Below are 21,988 nucleotides of genomic sequence, written 5' to 3' on the forward strand. Positions count from 1 at the left end.
TTGTTGTAGGAAATTGCTTTTGGCAACTATTTGTTCAAACTCAAGATTTTTTTTAAACCAACACTAAGAACCCACCAGAAAACAGGACAGGTCTCCCTAATGAGTAATCTATTTTAGCACAGTCTTGTCTAGGCATGACAGTTTACTGAGAGGCTTGAAAAACTCGTAATTACCAGTGTTACAGGGCAATTAATGTATATTACACTGCACTACTCATGGCAGCAACTGTCATTTTCTCAATAAAAATGAGTACTCTTCAGCTAAAGGTGACATTAATTGGGACTTTAATGACTATGCAGAGGAGCTGAAGCCAAATATGAACAAAACAGCGATTCAATGAGCGACTTCAGAAACGAGAAAATTGTACTAAAATGAGATTAATTGCTGTTTAGAAAAAGGAAAGAACCTAAAAAGCTATTAAATTGCAGGGTTTGGGTGCCCGGGTGATGGTTGTGATGTTAATCTCGCATTCTCACAGCAGGCAAATATTCACTAAATTCAGAGCCTTTTGACAGCAGGAAAAATCATGTATGCTTAACTTCAATCCATCAAAAATATATTTCAGCTTTTATCAGTGTTCTAAATACTTCTGCAATTTCAAAAATTACTGCTCCATTCCTTGGCTGTCATCATGCAAATGTGAACACTGTCAATATTGCTATGAAAAATTCCCTGGCTTCAAAAGGCCTACTTTGGTGATAAAGAAAGAAAAACGTGAAGATTAGAATTGCAAAACACACACTACTAATATATCAGAAAGCAACAATAAGAATTTAATGTTTAAGTTGTGGAAACTGCTAAAATAGAAAATGATGGGGTGTTGTTTTAGTGCGTGTGGGAAAAATATCAAAGAATTCCCCCACTCTCCCATAAAATTTTGCAAAGCTTATAACTCCATAGATAATTACTCATTCCAAATAATTAGGACATAATTTTGCAGCTTGACTTCAGGTGATATAATTATTAAAACTGCTCTGTAGTTTCTAAAAGCCTTTATCCGTGCCACTTAATTCTTTAAAGCAATTATATAATTGCTTTTCTTTATAGCCTTTTCAACTGTCATGATCACTGTATACATAAAACATCACACTTAAACTGTGACATATAAGAGGGACAAACATAGCTCCGTTTCACTTTGAAGTTTTATCTCCTGTAACTTAAAATTTTAAAACAGAAAATCAGTTTAGTCATTCGGGTTAGTGATTGCATAGGCAGTATTCACAAGCCTTAAGAAGCAAATCCCCTTCCTCCAATTCAAACCTGCAACAATTGCATCTTGGAATAGACAAAAATAGACCTAAAGTTTTTTTTAAAATTTCCTATTTCAAAATCAATTCTGTTCATTTTGCATCTTCATAATTAAGCATCCATCTCATCTATCCTTTTAAAAACTCTAGATACATTAAGACAGAGATCCCCAAGAACTGCATCTAGACACTATAATAAAGATGATGACAATGGGGACATTGTCAGCAGATTTCAAAGACACAATTAACAAGATGATATCCATTAGCACTTCTGTTAGCTATGTTCAAACATTCCGGTGGAATTATACAAATATCTCAAGTACAAAAATCATAGGTGTACAAAGTTTCAGCTATGAACTTAAACCAATCATCGTGTTCTGGATTGGGTCCACAGATTGTCATAACATTAATTTGCCTACATTGCACACAGCACTTTTGATTATTAGTCAAGATTGATCATTTCAGCACCATTACTTAGAGTATCTGAAAACTGCATGAGTTAATGTTACCATGGGAACCTTTAAGCTAAACATACAATTCAGGAAATTAACATACTTAAAATTTAAAATTTGCTGATGCAATTTTTTTGCATTAAACTTACAGTCTTTTGCAAAGGATAAACAGAGGAAGCAACACACAGGCAATGAAACCGCTCTTCAGGTTTGCATGTTCACTGTTCATACAAGTGAATGAAATAACTTTGTTTCAGTTATGATTTTAATGTCAGTAGAATTCAAAATTATGAAATTGTACTGTCTCAGTTTGCTTACAAGACAGTGTACTTCTAGTGAAACAGTTCCAATAATGCTTTTAGAATAAAGCTTAGAATTTGCATATGAAACCCAAGATCATCAGGTTGAATTTCATTTGCAATATAAAGTTCTAACTATGAAAAACAGCTGTTCCCTGAACATGCACATACATCATTTACACCTATGATACTTTTAGAATTACTTGTGGAAAGGTTTTCTTATGAATGTTTCAACTACTAGAATCCTAGCCATTGCTAAAAGAACAACATTTTATACTTCTGAAGCCAAGCCTGGCAAACACAACCCCACAAAGCAGGGGAGATGTTATTAGGAGCCACTGACACAAGAAGGTGAAATCATGGTCCAATGCAGTCGGTGGCTAACTAGTCACTGTCTCTAGCAAAAGAAAGATTTCATCTAGTGAATGACATAAAAAGTAAGGGTCATTTTCCGTAATACTTATTGTTCTACTGAAACACGCCCAGCACAGGCTGCAGGGTAAGTAAAAGTTATATGCACTTTTGTTCTTTTAGTATTTTGTTTATTTTTAACTCGAAAACTGTATTCTTTGCTTTTTCCATATTCAAATGGAACACTAACAATAGTTCTTAAGCTTTAATAAACAATAGTTCTTAAGCTTCAATAAAATAACCCTTAACTTGGAAAAGTATACTGTGTAGGGTGAAGAGATCAGTAACTACTGAATAAAACATCAAGTTTTTCTCTTGCGCAGTGATTAATACACACACAAAATAGACTGCAGTACACACAGATCACAGAAGTAAATTTCACTGAATTTAAAGGGACTGACTATGCTTTCACATCACAAACGTATTCAAGTGTTATAACAGTATCAGTTTAAATCCATATTGACAATATATTCACTACCCTGATACTTTTCCTCCTCCTCCTCTTCTTTCCCCAATTTTTGTCTTTAATTCATTTTCATTACTTGCATAATAAAATTTCATATGTTACATCTAAGCCTGCATTTATGCATTCCTCTATGCATTTTTTACAGGTTATCTTGCTCTATCATCTTATTAAAAGCATGAACTTTTCAGAATGTAGATTATATCCAGGTGAAGTCATTTTCCCGCTCTTAAAAGATGATTTTTTTTTCTCTAGTATATTGTTTTAGAAAGAAATTTAAGAATGAGAACTCTACGGTACTTTAAGGATAGATCTGCTTGAAAGTTGCCAATAGTTTCACAAACTCCCAGAGAAAAATTGCAGTGACCAGTCCACATCATAGAGCAAAGATGTACTTTAAATTCTTAAGATATTTTAAATATCTTCTTGACCTGAGAAAAAAGTTAATAGAACTTCTTGCTGAAAGTAGCCACATCAGACCTATAGAGTTGATGATTTCAAGATGTTTGTGCCATGAAATTAAAAAGTGCATCAAAGTCAAAAAGAGAACTGAGAAACCTTAAAACCTGTGTGCGCCGATAAGGATGAACAGAAAAAGCTCATGCTGACAAGAAATCCTGTTGCTAACTCTCCCTTAGACTATGCATGATACATTCTCATACAGAATCCGATGATGTCAATGGAATTTGCCTTGTCCTGTGGAACTATATATTGATTATTAACTTGTACAGCATCTGGATTCAGAAGAGTGCCCTGTGGTACCAGAAGGATTCCATATGCAGAAATCCACATGCATAATGTCTGTTGGTCCTAAGCCTGGGACAATCTTTGCTACGAATGCAGAAAAAGAAGGGGATCAAATAGGAAGTAATGTAACGTAGAGCAGTGTCTACTGCCTTTAGTTTTTTTCCAAAGGTTCCCTGAGTTTCTCAAATCAGATTTATCTCACTTAATCTCAAAAGCATGGCTTTCTTTCTGAACTACTGCAGAGCCTGTTTTCACTCTATCTTCAGGCCTGAAAGCGTTACAAATTATCAAGACTTACACCCAAACCACTTGAATAAAAACAAAATCCGTAAAAACCCATCAAATGGCAGCATTAGTGTTTACCTATCAATATAAGCAACTCAATTTTCTAATGCTACCATTACAAGGCTGGGGAAAAGACAAAATAAAACCAAACTTGTAACATAGTAGGATAAAGGCAAAGACCTATCGTAAGGAGTAAAAGATTACCTTCCAGTTCTGTTTGTAATCAGTATGGTTTTGGAAGAAAATTTATCTTGCTTTTCTCGTATCTTCTAAGCTCAGTGTAACCTCCAGGCTCATAAATTTGAGAACCAACAGGTTGCAGTTCAGCGTGGCATGTAAGCTACAGTTTGAATATGCAACAGAACAGTTGCTCTGAGTTAACAAGCAACTGTAAAATCTCATCAATAAAGGTATTCGGTTCATTTTTTTTTTGGTCAGCTGTTGCCTGAGTGGGATTTCCACACATCTGAACCATTAAATTCCCATGACTTCAATTAAAAAGGCAGTATCAACTGTAATGGAGGCAAGTAGAATACTCAAACCTCCACCTGGACTTGACACGCTATTTTAATCTGGGTTATACATGTACATATTGGGGCCCACTGCTTCTGAAAGGATTCAGTTAGAAAGTAGGTTTCTAAGATCTGAGGATTTGGCTCTACTAGCTCTGACATAGCCCTGCAAAGCCTAAAAATTCTCCTGGACTCAGTGAACCAATGTACAGCATTGTAAGGGCAACAATGTACCTGCAGAATGAGGAAACATTGACAGCAAAGTCTCGGAAAGTTGGTCTTGAAACTTAGGTCTAAGCTTTTCATAGTACCTTCCCTTGAGACACAGGACTCGTATTTGAATTGGGCAGGGATGTGTGAAATACAAGTCATTTAACAGGTCTGCTCCTAGTCATAAGGTTTTCCCAGAGATCCCTGTGTTATACTTACACTTGAAATCACAAAGATCTTTTCTTTTTTAAAAAAAGACAGCAGGTACTTTCAAAACACTCTTAGGACTGGATTAACTACATCCTACTTCTTTCTACTGACTATAAAAGGAGTATGTGGTGACCACTACTGAAGGAGATGACCCCAACTCTCTAAACTCTTCAAAATCCCAAATTCTGTTCCAGTGAGCTCACAATGGTTGTAGAGGTCTTACTGAAAAGATTCACAATTTAACTCCAAGGAAGACTGGAAAAAAAATACAACAAAGCAGGTCTTACGGGACACTCTTGTGGACACTCTTGTCCCCGTGTACCTCCATAACTTCTAGTATGAAGTCTAGCCTGCCAGACTTCCCATCACAATGAGTGTACTCTCTCACTGTAACTGCACTGTTTTAAAAGATGTGAAAACTCTCTACTTGATCTTTTTTCACCTTGACTACAATCTATATGAATGATCTCAGGGCTAGAATCTTCTCTACTGCTCATCACAAGTTTCTACCGTATGAGTAGAAAGAACCAATACAATAAATACAAAGTTAAAAAGTAAATCATGTCTCATCCAGACAATAGCCAGGAATGACCTATATCCATTTATCCCATTTAGATTTACTTGTATTTGTTAATATACAGATAAAACTGTACAATATAAGGCTTTGTGTAGGATATATTTTACATGTAAAGATACTAGTGAGGTATACAAAGGTAATGCAATACATAGATCTAATGCTTGGCAGACCTTCAATGAACTGATTTAACTCACTAACCAGCAGAAAATTTACACATCAAAATGGGATAGATATTTCCTTAAGGACTGAGTTACAATTGTTGATGGAAAGATCTGATATGTAGCGGAGCAACATGGAGGAAGTATGGGATCACACAGCTGGAATCAGGAAAGGAAGAGAAAAAGAGCGAAGGGAGCAGAAGAGAAAGAGAGAGAGAGACCTTCTCCACTTTTGTTGGCAACAAGCTGTTAATTCTCTCAACACAGACAAAGAACCACAGAAAAAGTCTTAGGGAAGAAAGACTAAATCTGACACTCCCTTGACTGGCTTCAGAAGGGAAATTGGCTAAAACACTCTATAAGATGAAGTGATCTGTAATGAATGTCACATGAGGCACAGAACACTGAATGGCTATATTCAGTTCATTTAGAGAATCCAGATCAAGTCAGACTGACATGAGAGGCAAACCTCTTCCACAGTGTCTCAAAACACACCTAAGGGAGGGAGAACATCAACAACATGCAGTGACTGTTTCTCAGGTTATCAAAAGGGCAACATTTCAGCTGCGTGAGCCAGGCTGAGAACTGGCATCAGAGGTCAAGAGTTAAAAGTATCTTCCAGGGATCAATGACAACAAGAAATGTTCTCCAGAATACATCTAGACATTGTGCTGCACACACAGACCCTGACATCCCTAGAAGAGGTTTGCCATAAGTAACTGCATTTTGTTTGTACGCTCATTGATACACTGACTACAGTGATTTCCACTCCTCTTTGTTACTTCTATTTCCCTCAGATACAATTTCCTTCTTCTGAACGCTACCGAACTTGCTTTCATTGACGCCTCTAATGTTCTCCTCTTACCTACTCTCACAACCAATCTTCCATCTCTTTTCTCTTGATTCTGTTGCTTTTGACACCATCATTTACTTTTTCTTCATGAAACGTTTTCTGCTTTCTTCATTGTCATGGTGTTCCTTCTACTTTCAGACTAACTTTGTCAACACCTCTCAGAAGATTCTCCTCAACTCTTCTACGGTTTTCTAGGGGGAGTTTGGTCTCTCTAAATCTTACGTAAATCTTTCTCATTCAGAAAAAAACTAATTTAAGTGCAGCTTCAGTGGGTACATCTACATTAGTGATTCAGTGCACTGCATGAACTCTTTTTAGATGCAAATTTGCCTAGCATCTATGGTTGCATGGTATGGCTCATCTTGCAGAATGAACTTGACAGCATCACAGGCATGCTTGCAACGGTGTCTTTCCTGATTGAAGCACCCCACTTGCAATGTGGATCCCAGATTCTCCGGGACTTACCTCTTTACAAACATGAAGCGTGCATTTAGGACCCAAAAGCGGCAGAACCCTCATTGCTGGTAAAGGTGCAACAAAAGACATATGGGCCTCGAACCATAATGGATCTCTCAAAATCAAACTTGGGTCCCACCCTTTCTGTGATACACCAGTTAATAACATATCGGCTGACAGACAACAGATCCAAGCAACTTTCCCCAGATATGTCTCACAACTGTTCAAACTAATGACACCGTCTTTACCCTACATCTCATTCTGTATTTCCTAATTAGATCACTGTCAACATAGCTAAGCAGAGCTCTTCATTCTCTACCCTTCTCACCCTTCTTTCTTAATCACTATGATCAACATCACCATCTTATCTATTAATCACACCTGTACCCCTCTGTAGCTTCTCAGATCTAGCATGTGCAAATCTGGCTAATTCTTTCTTCACAGTCTCTTTATTCCCCACTGTTCCATTCCATAAACATGCAGACTCCCAAAAACATGCACATTTCTTCCCTATATTGCAGCTAAACATCTTTCTCTGAACTCGATGTATGTAGTCTGCTCTCCTCATCTGCATCCAAAAAAAATTCTCAGAAGAACATGAGTATTTAAGCATGTAATTTCTTTCTTTGTGCCTCCACAACTGTATGACCCATTACAGTAATCTTCCCTTTCACAGATCTATCATCTCTGTCCACTCACTATCAAACTGACAAACCCCACACTAAACGGGCAAACCAACTTTACCCTTTATCCTCAATTGCCTCTCAAGGTTAGAAACAAATTCTCAAAAAATATTCACAAACGCTGCCTGTTATTCTCCTCTAAATCTCTCATTTGCCAAAACACACAAAAAGCTTAACAAGCTGCAGAGCTACTCAGACCATTGAATATTATGCTGATCAATATCATCTTATTGCCTTTTTGCACTGCATGTAGACATTCGTTGACTCTTGTATTATACTTGAACGTTAAACTGTTTGGGATAAAGTATCTCTTGTTCTGTTCTTGAGCATTTCCTAGTACATTTTAAATAGAATTTGCAGATGCAGTTTTAATACACGTAGTAAACGCTAGCGAAGACAATGTCTATAGTACAATAGGGAAATAGTTCACTCCAGTACAACTTCATAAAATAACAGAACACCTCTCAACATTATGAAATATAAAAGCAAGGATTAGATTTTATTTTTAATTCCTATTCCTTAGAAGAAAGATATAATATGTTTTTAAAAAGCATAATCACATCATTTGCCTGTAAAAATGAGTACAGCATCAAGTTAAAGTATGTAAATATACATTTTATACATATATGTGTGTGTGTGTGTGTGTGTGTGTGTGTGTGTGTGTGTGTGTGTGTGTGTGTGTGTATATGTATATGGACCAAATTCCACTGTTCCATATTCTGACTTCCATGCTGGCTAGTGACTACTTTGCTTACTACACATATAGAGATATATTTGTAGGTACCTTTTCAGTATCTTTTTAATTCAAGACAATTAGTGATTTCCTTGACAAGTCTTTAATATACTGTATTTATATCTTGTGTGTAAGCAATCTTTTTCATACATTATAAACATGCACAAAATTATGTTTTGATTCTCATTGTGTTCTTAAACTTTGGTAGTCAACAGCACTGTCCCAGTGAGTTCCATAGCTTAACTGTATAACATGTAAAATTACTTAGAAGTGCTGTATTTTCAAAAGTCATTGTTTAACAAGAGTATGCTTTTATATCACAAAAGTTCTTCTTCACTTTAAAATTATTTCTATTTCTTTCTCTGAAACTTTACGACTTGCTTTTCAAGAAATTGGATTACCTAGGACAACGGATAATATTTAAAGGCAGGGTTTCTTTGCCTCAAAAAGAGCTTTAAAAATTCAGTTAAATGACACTTTCTGCCTTGAACATCTGGGCCCAGGGCCTGGGCCACAGAAGCGAAGCGAAGTGAAGCAAAGAGATGAGAAGAGGAAATACAGGCCTATCAAAGTGTGTGAGGACAATTTTTTTTTGCTACTTTGGTGCTTTTTTTTTTATCCTTTGGCCCACAGGCCATGACAAAACACCTTCTACTATTGGATTCAGGAGACAGCGAAAACTTCTACAGTTACTGAAGAAGTAAATGCTAATGTGGTAATTATCTGCATAAAATAATTTAAGGTAAAATAATACTTTTTTGTTTTTAACTTATAAGTTATTTATTCAATGCCAGACATGGATATCAGGTTTGTACCTCTAGCTTTACTTGCTAAAATACCTGTAAAAAATCATGTTTAGAGATTTATACAGTGAATTTTTGGTAACTATGTTTTGAAAGAAAAAAGACATTGCATGCATATAAGAAATGTGAGAAGTGTTCACATACTGCCTGTTCTCCCAAAGCACATTTATGGGATTTACTTTTCTTAAAAACTCTTTCGATAAAGAAATACAGAACAGCATTTCTACAAGACAGTAGATCGTAATAGTACACACATTTTGAAAACAAAGAATCTTTGTAATCCTTGTGAGAGTGTTCAATCTAGCAACATTTATATGAGTTATCAAAGTATAAGTACAATAGCTGCTTTATGTTCTGCTGAACTATTTCAAAGCCTTGTAACAAATATCAGATTAATTCCTACTCATATTTCCTGAAGTAGCAGCATTTTTGAATCATTGAAGTTAATTTCAAAAAATGAAAAATATCAATTTCACAATTTTTGTATTTTAAAATATGGCTAAAATGTGCATTTTTAAAAGGCATGGATAATCATTTATCTACTGTGGTACGAATAAGACTAAAATAATTCTATTTACATATTTGCTTTTTCTAATGTAACTGATTCCCTCATTCTCTAAATCAGGCCCAAAAAAAAAGAAAGAAAAAAGAAAAAAAATAAAAGCATTTATGGAAAATGTCTTAATTCAGCCAAAATAAGTCTCTATGCCTTTGGTCCACAGAAGCCTTATTAGTTTTCTGGGCTCCATAGTGGGATAAACTATTTCATGCACGAAAGGATCAGCATTCCTTCTTTTAATCATTGCTATTGTACCAATTATAAAGCTCTCTGAACATCCCCTATGGATACCAAATGCTATCTTAATCACCCCTCAATTAATAATTTTATACTCGCACTTTAACTCTCTTACTTCTATGTATAGTAACTGTTAGTTGAAGATGATACTGGAGCTTTAACTGAACATGCTGAAACTATAGTAGAGAACTTCACCATAGGTACGTTCTCACAGTGAAAGCGTGCAGACAACCATTTCCAGTACATGTAGCAGCTTAATACTTATCCTTTCCTACTACCATGATAGATGTTCACGCCCCTGTCCCCTGTGACCATCCTGTAACTTCTAGAAGCACTAGAAGAAAACAAACAATTTCTTACATGCTTTGATAAGCAATGCTAGATGATATTGTTTACATACAAACTATCAGAAATGTCACAGAATCACAGAATGGTTTAGGTTGGAAGGGACCTCTGGAGATCATCTAGTCCAACCTCCCTGCTCAAGCATATTTCCCAGGATCACATCCCAGGTGGGTTTTGAATATCTCCAGGGAAGGAGACTCCACTACCTCTCTGGGTAACTTGTTCCAATGCTCAGTCACCCTCACAGTCAAGAAGTTTTTTCTCAGGTTCAGATGGAACTTCCTGTGGTTCAGTTTCTGCCCATTGCCTCTTGTCCTGTCGCTGGGCACCACGGAGAAGAGGCTGGCCTCATCCTCTCGACACTCCCCCTTCAGATACTTGTACACGTTGATCAGATCACCTCTCAGTCTTCTCTTCTCCAGGCTAAACAGGCCCAGCTCTCTCAGCCTTTCTTCAGAGGAGAGATGCTCCACTCCCCTGATATCTCAGTAGCCCTCCGCTGGACTCTCTCCAGGAGTGCCATGTCTCTCTTGGGACTGGGGAGCCCAGAACTGGACACAGGACTCCAGGTGAGGCCTCCCCAGGGCTGAGGAGAGGGGCAGGATCACCTCCCTCCACCTGCTGGCAACACTCTGCCTCATGCACCCCAGGAGACCATTGGCCTTCTTGGCCACAAGGGCACACTGCTGCCTCATGCTTAACTTGTTGTCCACCAGCACTCCCAGGTCCTTCTCTGCAGAGCTACTTTCCAGCAGGTCAGCCCCCAGCCTGTGCTGGTGCACGGGATTATTCCTCCCTAGGTGCAGGACCCTGCCCTTGCCTTTGTTGAACTTCAGGAGGTTTCTCTCCGCCCAGCTCTCCAGCCGGTCCAGGTCCCTCTGAATGGCAGCACAGCCTTCTGGTGTGTCGGCCACTCCCCCCAGTTTAGTATCATCAGCAAACTTGCTGAGGGTGCACTCTGTCCCTTCCTCCAGGTCACTGATGAATACATTGAACAAGACTGGACCCAGGACTGACCCCTGGGGGTCACCGCTAGCTACAGGCCTCCAACTTGACTCTGCGCCATTCACCACAACCCTCTGAGCTCTGCCTTTCAGCCAGTTCTCAATCCACCTCACTGTCCACTCATCTAGCCCACACTTCCCGAGTTTACCTACGAGGATGTGATGGGAGACAGTGTCAAAAGCCTTGCTGAAGTCCAGAAAGACAACATCCACTGCTCGCCCCTCATCTACCCAGCCAGTCATTCCATCATAGAAGGTTATCAGATTGGTCAAGCATGATTTCCCTTTGGTGAATCCAGGCTGACGACCCCTGATCACCTTCTTGTCCTCCACATGCTTAGTGATGACCTCCAGGAGGAGCTGTTCCATTACCTTTCCAGGGATGGAGGTGAGGCTGACAGGCCGGTAGTTTCCTGGCTCCTCCTTCTTGCCCTTTCTGAAGACTGTCTGCTAGCATCTGCTAAAACTATTATAATACCTCAAAGCTATAGACCCTGGGTTTGCGGAGACACTATAACATGTTATTCTGAATGTAATATAGGTGGTCTCAAAAAAGAAAGTTAGAGGTCAACACTTCTTTTTTAATGAGAGCAGAGACTCATTTGCCAATTTGTCTCATCTGTCTCCTCTGGTAGGCATCTGTTAACTTTCCACTGGGCTTCCTGCCCACTTTTTGAAGATGGTGGAGGTTATATGTTATGGAAAATGATAAAGGAACACAGATTGACGTGATGCTGCACAGAAAAGTGGAAGTCATATCACCTGACAATTAGCAGTCTCTTTATATTCAAAATTAGGGATGGGCAGGAAAACACTTATAAAGACTTTCACAGGTGAAAAGGCATAGTGTGACTGAATTCTCTCACCACATCTTGTTAGCTAAATTATATTCCTCTTGATATGATTTTACATTTTTTAAAAGCTTCCTCTCATTAACCTTCAGCCAGCCCTTAGCATTCTAGCAATATCTAACTTCCAAAATTTACATACTGTACTGATATGACAAACAGTAATATCCATTGTTTCCCAGGATGTAAGTAACACCACAAGTCTGCTGTGTACTTCCTTCAAGATAAATGGATAGATTAGTATTTGTTAGTCTTGTACAATTAACAAATGCCTAGCAATTTTCCAATATAAAAATGGTTATAAACCGATGCACAAAAGGCTTGTTTTCCTTAACTACTTTCTATGTACTACTTTGATATAGTCCATGTACAGATGAAAACCACTGGCTCAGATTACAGACAGTATTGCATCTATAATAGCAAAGCATTTCTGTAATAAGCTTATATTTAATAAATTAAGGATAAATGAAACCCAATTAAAAATTTATGGCAAATGCAACAAGGCAAGATGTGAGGCCTACTGATACCTGACTAGTGTTCTGCAAACTGCTGCTATTTAGAAAAAAAAATGTACTCCTTGGTCCCTGGTAGTTACAATTGTGAAGAAAATCTAAAAATATCTAGAAATCATAACTAAGTATGGAACATCTGAGTATGTCTTCAGATAAAAACAGCAGTACTTTTCTAATCACGGAAAGTGGACTTGTAAGGGACAGAAGTACACGCTGTCAAACGATGAAAATATGAGTGGCTCACTCACACAAACAGAGCAAGGGAAGGAAAGACTCCAAAAAGAAGAGACTGCTTACCAGCCCCAAAAAGAATCACTCTGAAAAGAATAGGGGTGAGCATAAAATATGACAATATAAGAGCAATAAAAAGCATAAAGAGAATTATGACATAACAAGAAATTAGTCATGGAAATACCTTCAACACAGAAATAATAGGCTGGAAAACAGAAAATCTAATTTTAAGTTGATATGGGATCTGAATCTGGGAAAGAAATATACTTTTAGGATGGTAATATAATTTCAGTACGATAAAGCCAATGTTCAGAGATAAGTTGTTCATAAGAACAGGGACTCTGCAAGAGTTAACACCACGGATGGCCACTCAGTCAAAGCAAAATGAAAATACTATGCAGGCAGCTCTTAGGAGTGGATTAATACAGAAAAATTTTTATTAAGTATGGCCTGTACAGTTCCTAGATTGTTAAAACATATTGTGTAAAGTTACATTAAAAAATATAGGAAAAGCAAAAGCCAAAACCTTCGCAGGTGACTACAGTTCCGAAGATTATTTTGAAGCTGGTAAATGCAAACACATACGTTATTTTTGTCATCTGGTTTGTCTTAATCAAGAGCTAAAAATTCATTTATAACACTGTACACAAATTCCATGTTTATATCAATATCATATGCAGCTTGCATGAAAAAGTATACAATAAAATGAAGAACAGCAATCTGTGTAATGGTCAAAGACATCCAATAACAAAACCACCAAATTCCAGTTGTCAAACATAATTTACTATGTATATTTCTTCTTTTCTCTGTTAAAACAGTAATTATTAAAACTAAAGTGATATGGGTGAGTGTTTATGACTTCTTATTAAAAATCCTGACTTAGAGCACTGTTCATTTAAGCTTAAGGTTAAAGAAAATCATGTAGAGATCTCTGTGCGATGGCCTAGTGACTTTATATCCTCTTGTCAAACCTCAGCAGTTTTATTTGTAGTGATACATGCTGGAGAAGGTCGGAGGTTAAAGTTGATAGTAGGGCCAACAGGAAAGCCAACCAACCTCTTTCAAAAGATTACAACCTTTAACATATTAGGATCTGTCAGCAGTTAGAGCTAACTTTGTAAGTCTACATTTTGTGTACTCTACTGTGAACTGATCCCCAAACTCCAGACCAACAGGGTCAAAAAGCTGCCCCTGCTTTCCTTCCATTATTTTCATAATTGCATTACTGTTTAAGCTATTGCTTTTTCATTTTGAAGTGATGCTTAGCCCTTATCATAAGTTCTCAGGAAAACATTAACAGGCAGGTAAGATTTCTTCATAATTTCCTTCACCCCAATTTTCTCTCTCACTCTGAAAACTGAGTTTCTCCAGCTTCTTCCAGAATGCCACTAAACACAATTTAAATAACCCATCTCAGTTCTTGAAACTGAAATCTCATTTGTATTGCAATAGTAGGCTTTCTTCTCAAATTACATGAGCTTTGACTTCTTTCTCTATATGCCCCTAGCACATGTCCAAAGGAACATTATGCCTCTGGTCTAGGAAATCTGACATCAAATGTAACAGCACCACAGTCTGCTGGACTAAGATCTTTCAGATTCCCCTCTTTTCTTTCCGCATGGCTTCCTCTGTAATTTTTTTTTAAATAAAGATAAAAAATAATGGTAAATACACAAAGAATCACAGAATGGTTGAAGGGACCTCTGGAGAGGAACCTCTGGAGATTGTCCAGACCAACCCCCCTGCTCAAAGTGGTGTCAGCTAAAGTAGGTGGCTCAAGGACATGTTCAGTCATGTTTTGAACATCTCTAAGGATGGAGACCCTACAACCTCTCTGGGCAACCTGCTCCAGTGTTTGACCACCCTCGCAGTAAAAAAAGATTTTTCTTGTGCTTAAATGGAATTTCCTGTACTTCAGTTGTGCCCATTGTCATTGTACAAGTCTAAACTAATACTGATGAATGTCTTTCTCCACTGAGGCCATCGAGGGCTCTTCTGTTGACTTCAAATAGAACTAGACCTCTGGTAGATGGACAGATTCTATGTAAAAGATGGTATTGAAATGGAAGCCCATGATACTTCTACATCCATTATCAACAGATATGTTGGAACAAACACCGCATAAAAAACCAAATAGCTAACAAGGAGAAGAAATAATAAAAATCACTCTGTATTAGTAATCTGATATTAGCACAGGTTATTTTTATTTATAGGAAGTACTTTTAAACAAAGACTTGTCACAAGAAAAGTGTAACACAGAGACTAAAACATGCTAATCATACATATATGTGCATGTCTGTAAGAGTGTGGTATGCATATAAATAATTATATGCTTACTGCACTTCTCCCATGATGGCCACAAGAGTATTTTCATTTAAAATGCAAATAATATAATCCATTTGATAGCATTTAGATAATAAACATTAAAAAAACCATAACAAATAAAAAAAACCTTTTCTTATACTCTGTCATCTCTACTTTGCAGGTGTTCTAAAACCAGTCTACAGATATTCATTTCTGTAATTTTACAGCTTTGCACTTTAAATTGAATAACCCACCCCAGAACTCCCCAAACTCTATACATTATTGTTACTATACAGGATCAATGTAGCAGAAAAATCTCTTATATTTAACTTTCATATTTTATATAAAGATAAATAAATATATACATCTACTTCAAATTTAATTATTATTTTTTAACTGTCAGACAAGTTTCTCCCACCTCTCTGCCCCCTCTTTGAAAACCAAGGGAAGAACACTTGGCAAAAGCAGATTCTGCATTTCACACCACATGCCATTTAGCTGTTGCTACAACTCCAATTACACAAAACTCAAAGGGCCCTAATAAAATCTGACTAGCTAATTAATACATACAGCGTGAGCTACTGAAAGGAAGGTTCTATGTGTAAACTCCCTTATGTTATAGAAAAAACTCACACAGCACAGTGTAATTCTCCATAGGTAAAACAATATCAACAGCTTCTTCATCCTATCTGCAATTAACCAAAAAATCTTAACATATTCCATTGTTTAGTAGTTCACTTTTCTATTAGTTTCAGTTCAGACATAATCTCTGGTATATATCATAGCAAAGTCAGGGAGCGGACATTATAATAAAGGACTAAGAAACACTTATATCAACAGCAAGGCAAAGTTGTAAGCTATTATTTTACTCCTATTGTGTTATGTCCAAAAAAACCTGTCATGACTTCACAGTATTATATTTAAATTTCATATTTTAGTTACATTCATGTTAATCAGACAGATACACACACACACACACACACATGTATATGATCTGAGATAAGTTTTACATTATGACCCAGATGTTTCCCGAGATCCACACATGAAGGGAATTCTCCCACCATGCCATGAGGACCTTACTGCTTTCACAGAATCAGCCTAATCTGGTGGTTTGTTCAAGCCAGGGAGAAGGCAGAGGCTGATTAGGCTAACTGTCTTAAGGCTATTACAATCTTACTGGTCTTGTGGAAATTAAATTTAAAAAAAAAATCTACAGTCAAGGGTATTAATTTTCAGAATTCCACATGACAATTCTACAGAGAAGAGCCAGAAAAGCGAAGACATAGAAGAAAGTAAGGCATGCTTTTATGACTAGGAAAATCTTTTCCGTAACAGTGAGAACACAAGCTATTCTCTCTGAACTTGCTCCCCTGGACATTTTGCAGAGAATGACTTGAGCGGTAGTTTGACATGATTTGTATTCTTCCTAACATCCTATCCTTTATCTCTTTAACACAAGCTAAAAACGTCTGAAACTAGATGTTGTTTTCCTAACATTTTATGCCAAAGCACAGACAATATTCCTGGATTCTTTCTCTCTTCCTTGACACACTATGAATGGTGATAAGAAAATGAAAGTTATGAGAAGATCTGTGCTTAGGTTTACACTTTTGCTACAGTATGATGGATTTTCATAACAGAGCATATCATGTATCCGTATCTGTAGTGCATTTTACCCTGAGTTTTAAGAAAACACTTTATCAACTGTAAGTTCGACCTTGCAATATTTTGATGCAATATCAAGCTTCTGCAGACAGGGAATTTTAAACATAGAAGCATTAAGTAATTTGCTTGGCAGTACCAAAGAGATCAATGATGGAAAAGAGATTAAAACTCCAATCTTGCAATTTATAGCCACTACAGTCTACCCTGTCCAGTGTCTAGAGGCAAAAGCATGAGAATCAGTGTTACTAAGAACCAGAATGTACAATAAAGTAAATAAAGACCATCATTCTAACTGGTTCTTCTTGTTATTTGCATTCTGAAACCTTCAGCCTGTAGTGAGGCTTGATGTGCTAAGTACTGGGCAAACACATAAGGAGCTACAGTTTGCTCTATAAGAAGTTAGATTAAGCCTTCAGACTTCTGATAATGCATGTGCCCATTCCTCTCTTGAATGCTGCATTTTCAAGTAGTGCTACCAAATGTCTATTGTTTTTAATAGACGTTATTATCAGTAAGGAGTGTTCTTTGGAGGCAGTGACTATGATTTTTAACAAAAGAAAACAAAAAAAAATTAAAAATTACTTCCTTACACAGGCAAAAGTAAAGATTACTGTGATGAAAAATAAAATACTGTACTGCAGTCATTTTTACTCAGTGAGAGCTTACTGTGCTTACCAAGTTGTAAAGAAAGAAAGTTGCCAAGAAAGTGATAAAAATCCAACTACACAAAAGTTTATGGGAAGGAAATAAATCAGTAAGAGAAAGGGGAAAAAAAGCTGAATCAAAATTTGTCTTGAGCCATTACAAGTCCAGTAGAAGTGATCACAACTGTAGCGATTCTACAGCAGCACAAGAGCTGCAAATTGGAGAATATGAGATTGTGCAGAAACATCATCACACCTAATAGCCCCATCACACTGGATGGGGTGAGAGGGAAGAAAGGGACACAATCAATTGAAAACACAAGAATGGAGATCGGTGGCAGCATCAGGTGAGGCACTTCTTTCTCAGAAATATGCATACCATACACAGAAAGGTTGCCTTAAAGCTAACTGTGCATCTACTCTGCAGTCCCCTTGTAGTTTGGTAGTCACGAGTCCTCTCAAGCCTTAGGATGCCTAGCAATGAAGAAAATGGTGAGATATGTTTAAGCAGAACAATGCCACACATTTGCACATTTTCAGCAGTATCTTAGCCAATTTTTCTCACAAGGGACAGCGTATGATACAGAGGCTGTGCTGTTCATTTGTGCTCCGTTCACGGTGCCTACCCTAGGATAGAATTTAAGGTAGCAATTCCTCCTTCTGCAAGTCAGAAAATGGACCCTAATATTTCCTAAAATTAAGACAAATTAGCAACTCCAAGAACAGAGATGAGTTTCCATTTCTATGATCTATCCGTCAGTGACAAAGTGAACGCTGATATGAACAATTTGAACCTAATTTAGTAGAGGATGTAGCAAGACACTAAGTATTGAAGCAATGTTTTCATTATTAACATGTTCCATAATGCTCTTGGGCCAGCAATTACAACTACAAAACTGATAGAGTTTTTGCATTTGCTGAGAATGCACTTCAGTGAAGTTGATCTATCTGTAAAAGACACTCTGTTAAAAGAAGATAATTTGCGCGCATGCACTTGGTACTTGGCTAAGACAAACCAACTGGTCAATGTAATCAATGTGCATATATCAGGGTGAGAGCAAACTGAGCTTACAAAAACCTCTTCAGGAAAGCAGAAGGCTAAGCAAAGGGGCAAACCACTCTAAAAAGAGAGTAGTCAATGTTGTTTATAAACAGCTACTTAACACCTGGAAGTTAAGTTTCTCAGAGTTTGCCAAAAGCCGTATAACTCAATAGTGCAGAACAAGTGCGCACTTAAACTTTTCAACACACCTTAGGAAAAAAAATGATTTTTTTTTTTTAACACAACTGAAACCATTAATAGCAAATGCTTTTTTTTTTTTTGATTAAAGGAAAGGGAAAAAAAGTTGGAAATATACTTTGAAAGAAACATTTACAGTATATAACATAAGACACCTCTGACTAACACAGGAATCTACAGATTCTTCCAAATAGGCAAATAAACTTCTATAAACGTGTCATTTATATTATTCTGTGGCTAATTGTGATAATACAGTTTTATACTACCAAGCTAACTGTTCACTTTATTTAAAAAAAAAATTAATTAAAAAGTATAATAAGTTAAAACAAAGGTAAAATCACTCAACTAAGAAAATCTGAAATAGTTCTAAAATGCTATCTATAACGTGTGTTAAAAGCTAAAGGACATATATCTACAGAAACAAAACAAAGCCATCACTGCTGTGTGGACTGAGAATATTTTCACAATTATTCTTCCTCCCTGGAAACATACATTACTCTTAATATATTAACATACTGAAATTTTATAATATTTTGGATTTCCTTGATATGAAAAGTCTGTTTTATTTTTTAAATTATATCTATTTCCCTGAAAGGTCTTTAAAGGCTCTAAAAACTACCTTGCATTTTATTATTGCTGACAGTTATCTAAACCACGCTTGAATGCCCTCTTTATCCTTTAGTGAACAATTGAAAGATCATACGCTAACAGACTTGTGCTTTCTCTTCTTCTTGCCCTATAATTACGGCATTTTAATACATATCCTCACAGTAGTTAAGAGAGCATAATGTTAAAAATTAATGAAATGAGACAATTTTGAGTTTAGCAACCATAAATACATACAACATAAATTTGTTTCAGTTGTAGATAATGAAAAAAAACCTTCTTGAAATCACATGATGAGATTACAGAATTGCCAAGATTCTATTTTTGCTGTCTGAGGGCATTTAAATGATGTATGGAAGTCTGACAATATCACAGTGTTGTAAGATACCCTACAAGGGAGGCAAACATTTCTGTCAAACACTCAATTTCCATTGGTTTTAGTATGTTTTCATTTACCTTAAATATATACATATATATATACATATATATATATATATATATATATATATATTCATGTATGCATAAGAAGCAGTATTGCTGGAGATGCTGAAAGTGGGGAGGAAAGGGAAGAGAGGAAGCAGGAAAAAGACATATGAAGGAAAAATATTACCGTAAGTTGACTGCAAAAAACCTGACATAAAATGTAAAATACCATTATAATAATATCTACTTATAGCGGTATTTCATTAATAGTTATAATAGATTAAACAACAGGACTTTTTTAACTTGGATTTTTCTGAAAAATAGAGTTCATTATATTCACATATCACACATTTTTGCAACACAGACATGTAAGGTTTTTTTTTTCACATTGTGAAAGGAATTAAATGTTTCTAGATACAACATCCTTTTTATATACCAATTAAATATAAGGTACAAAAATACAAGTGTATCGTAGCTACACCATTATTAAGTATTTCCAAGAAGTTATTGTCATACTGCTCATCTTTTAAAACTAAATCAAGTTTCTGAGGCAGAAGTTCTTTATGCTGTCTCAACAAAATGTTGAAAAGATACAGTATAGCACAAAGCAAAAAGATTAGAGATTTTTTCCCTAAGACAGAGAAGAAAAAGATAAGAAGTTGCTCTTCAGAAGATTTTTTTTTAGCATTGTCAGATTGTTATATTATAAACAACCTTATTAGTCCTTTATAATTACAATAGGTACCTCTGGACAAGATCGAGCAGACATGACAAATGCTTCTGACTTCTTTTTAAATCGAACCTGGAAGGTCATCGCTGAACAAACAGAATGCTATACAACTGGGGCTATAAATTGTGGAAGCTAACAAAAAGGTAAGTTTTTTGTTGTTAAAAATTAAAACTATTCTGTTTAGACTTTTCTGTACAAAATCATGGAATAAGAGGAGTTAAGAGGATGAGATAGGCTGAAAAAGATAAGTAGCTAAAGAAAAAAATACCTTCCAAACTTTAATCTTATACTGTTTTTATTTGCAGCTGAATCTTTATTTTAATATATATGCAATGTTTCTGAAATAATTGCTTTATTTTACAAATATGTCCTTAAAAGATAATTCCTTAATGAGGTTTTACCTACATTCACATTTACTTTGTTCAGTATAATGAAGATACTACGGATACTTAAACAAAAATACACTCAGTCTCAGATCTATGGGACTTGCGTGCTGTTATCCTCAAATGAAACCAGCAGAAGAAAAGAATACTACCATGTATTTCTCCTAACATGTTTATTTTGTTTCAGAATCATTTCACAGCACTGGTAGTTTTTGATTAAGTTTAATTTTTATGGAGTTAAACAGTAACTCAAGTGACTGGAACTGGAAACCAACTGATGGATCTCACTTTTAAATCTTGTGTTTCAATTTGGAGAGGAAATATAAGGATTGAATTAGAGAGCTGTAAACTTTTGATGAGAATTAGTGGTATAAAACAAAAAAAAAAGAAACCTCCAGTTATTTTCCTTACAGTGAGGCTAAATGAAACAGTAAATCAACTAAACATTCGGATAATACTCAAAGCAACAGCTTTACCTAATAAAATTCTAATAGAGCGCTGAGCATACAATTTGAAACAAATATGAAATAAATATGAAATATGAATGACTTTAAAAAGAACCATATGAGAAGTACAACACTAAAATTACCAAAATTGAAGAAAAGGAAATTCAAACTGAAATGTATGATGGGCAATTAAGTACCTATTTTGACAATTCTAAGTGGTCAAGTTTTTAAAGTATGACACAGAAGCCTTAACCTATCTATATATGAGTGATAAATGAGGCATTTTGTGTCATTACATTCCCATAAATCACTTTCTTTAACTGCTGATGGCTTTTATCAGGTCTAACCTTTTCAAGCTTCTATCAGAGCGCTAACATTTTCAACTTTGACACATATGCAGTTTACAAATTCTGCAGCTGATTAACTCTGGACAGAGGCTCACTGCCATCATTGTCTTCCTCAAGTTGGGTTACAGCTTCAGCGTCTCAAAAAACTCACACGCATTCCTCATACACCACAAAATCTCACTTTATATATTGGGCTGTGCTGCAAAGGATACAAGAAATTTCTCCTTTTGAAACAAATAAATGAGAACATACTTTCAAAATAACTCTTCAACAGAAAGTGAGCCTGAAATATGTATACTTTTCACTATTTTGAAACCAAGTAAGTAGAACATTCCAAATAAAGTGATATAAACATTCAGTAGCCA

General features: G+C 36.2%; 1 protein-coding gene across 19 annotated transcripts in view; it reads right to left on the reverse strand.

Moving 5' to 3' along the window:
• CDIN1 (CDAN1 interacting nuclease 1) overlaps positions 1-21,988 on the reverse strand; it is a 171,275-nt gene that overhangs the window by 72,069 nt on the left and 77,218 nt on the right. For 3 of the 19 annotated variants that reach the window (XM_068946338.1, XM_068946336.1, XM_068946335.1), the window contains one exon: positions 15,024-17,922. The exons of the other annotated variants lie outside the window; for them this stretch is intronic. In XM_068946338.1, the coding sequence (XP_068802439.1) occupies positions 17,907-17,922 (16 nt within the window). In that variant the 3' untranslated portion in view covers positions 15,024-17,906. Of the gene's footprint in view, positions 1-15,023; positions 17,923-21,988 lie in introns of those variants that run through there. 19 annotated transcript variants of the gene reach the window in all.

Source organism: Struthio camelus, chromosome 5, assembly GCF_040807025.1.
Source record: "Struthio camelus isolate bStrCam1 chromosome 5, bStrCam1.hap1, whole genome shotgun sequence".
NCBI classification, from domain to species: domain Eukaryota; kingdom Metazoa; phylum Chordata; class Aves; order Struthioniformes; family Struthionidae; genus Struthio; species Struthio camelus.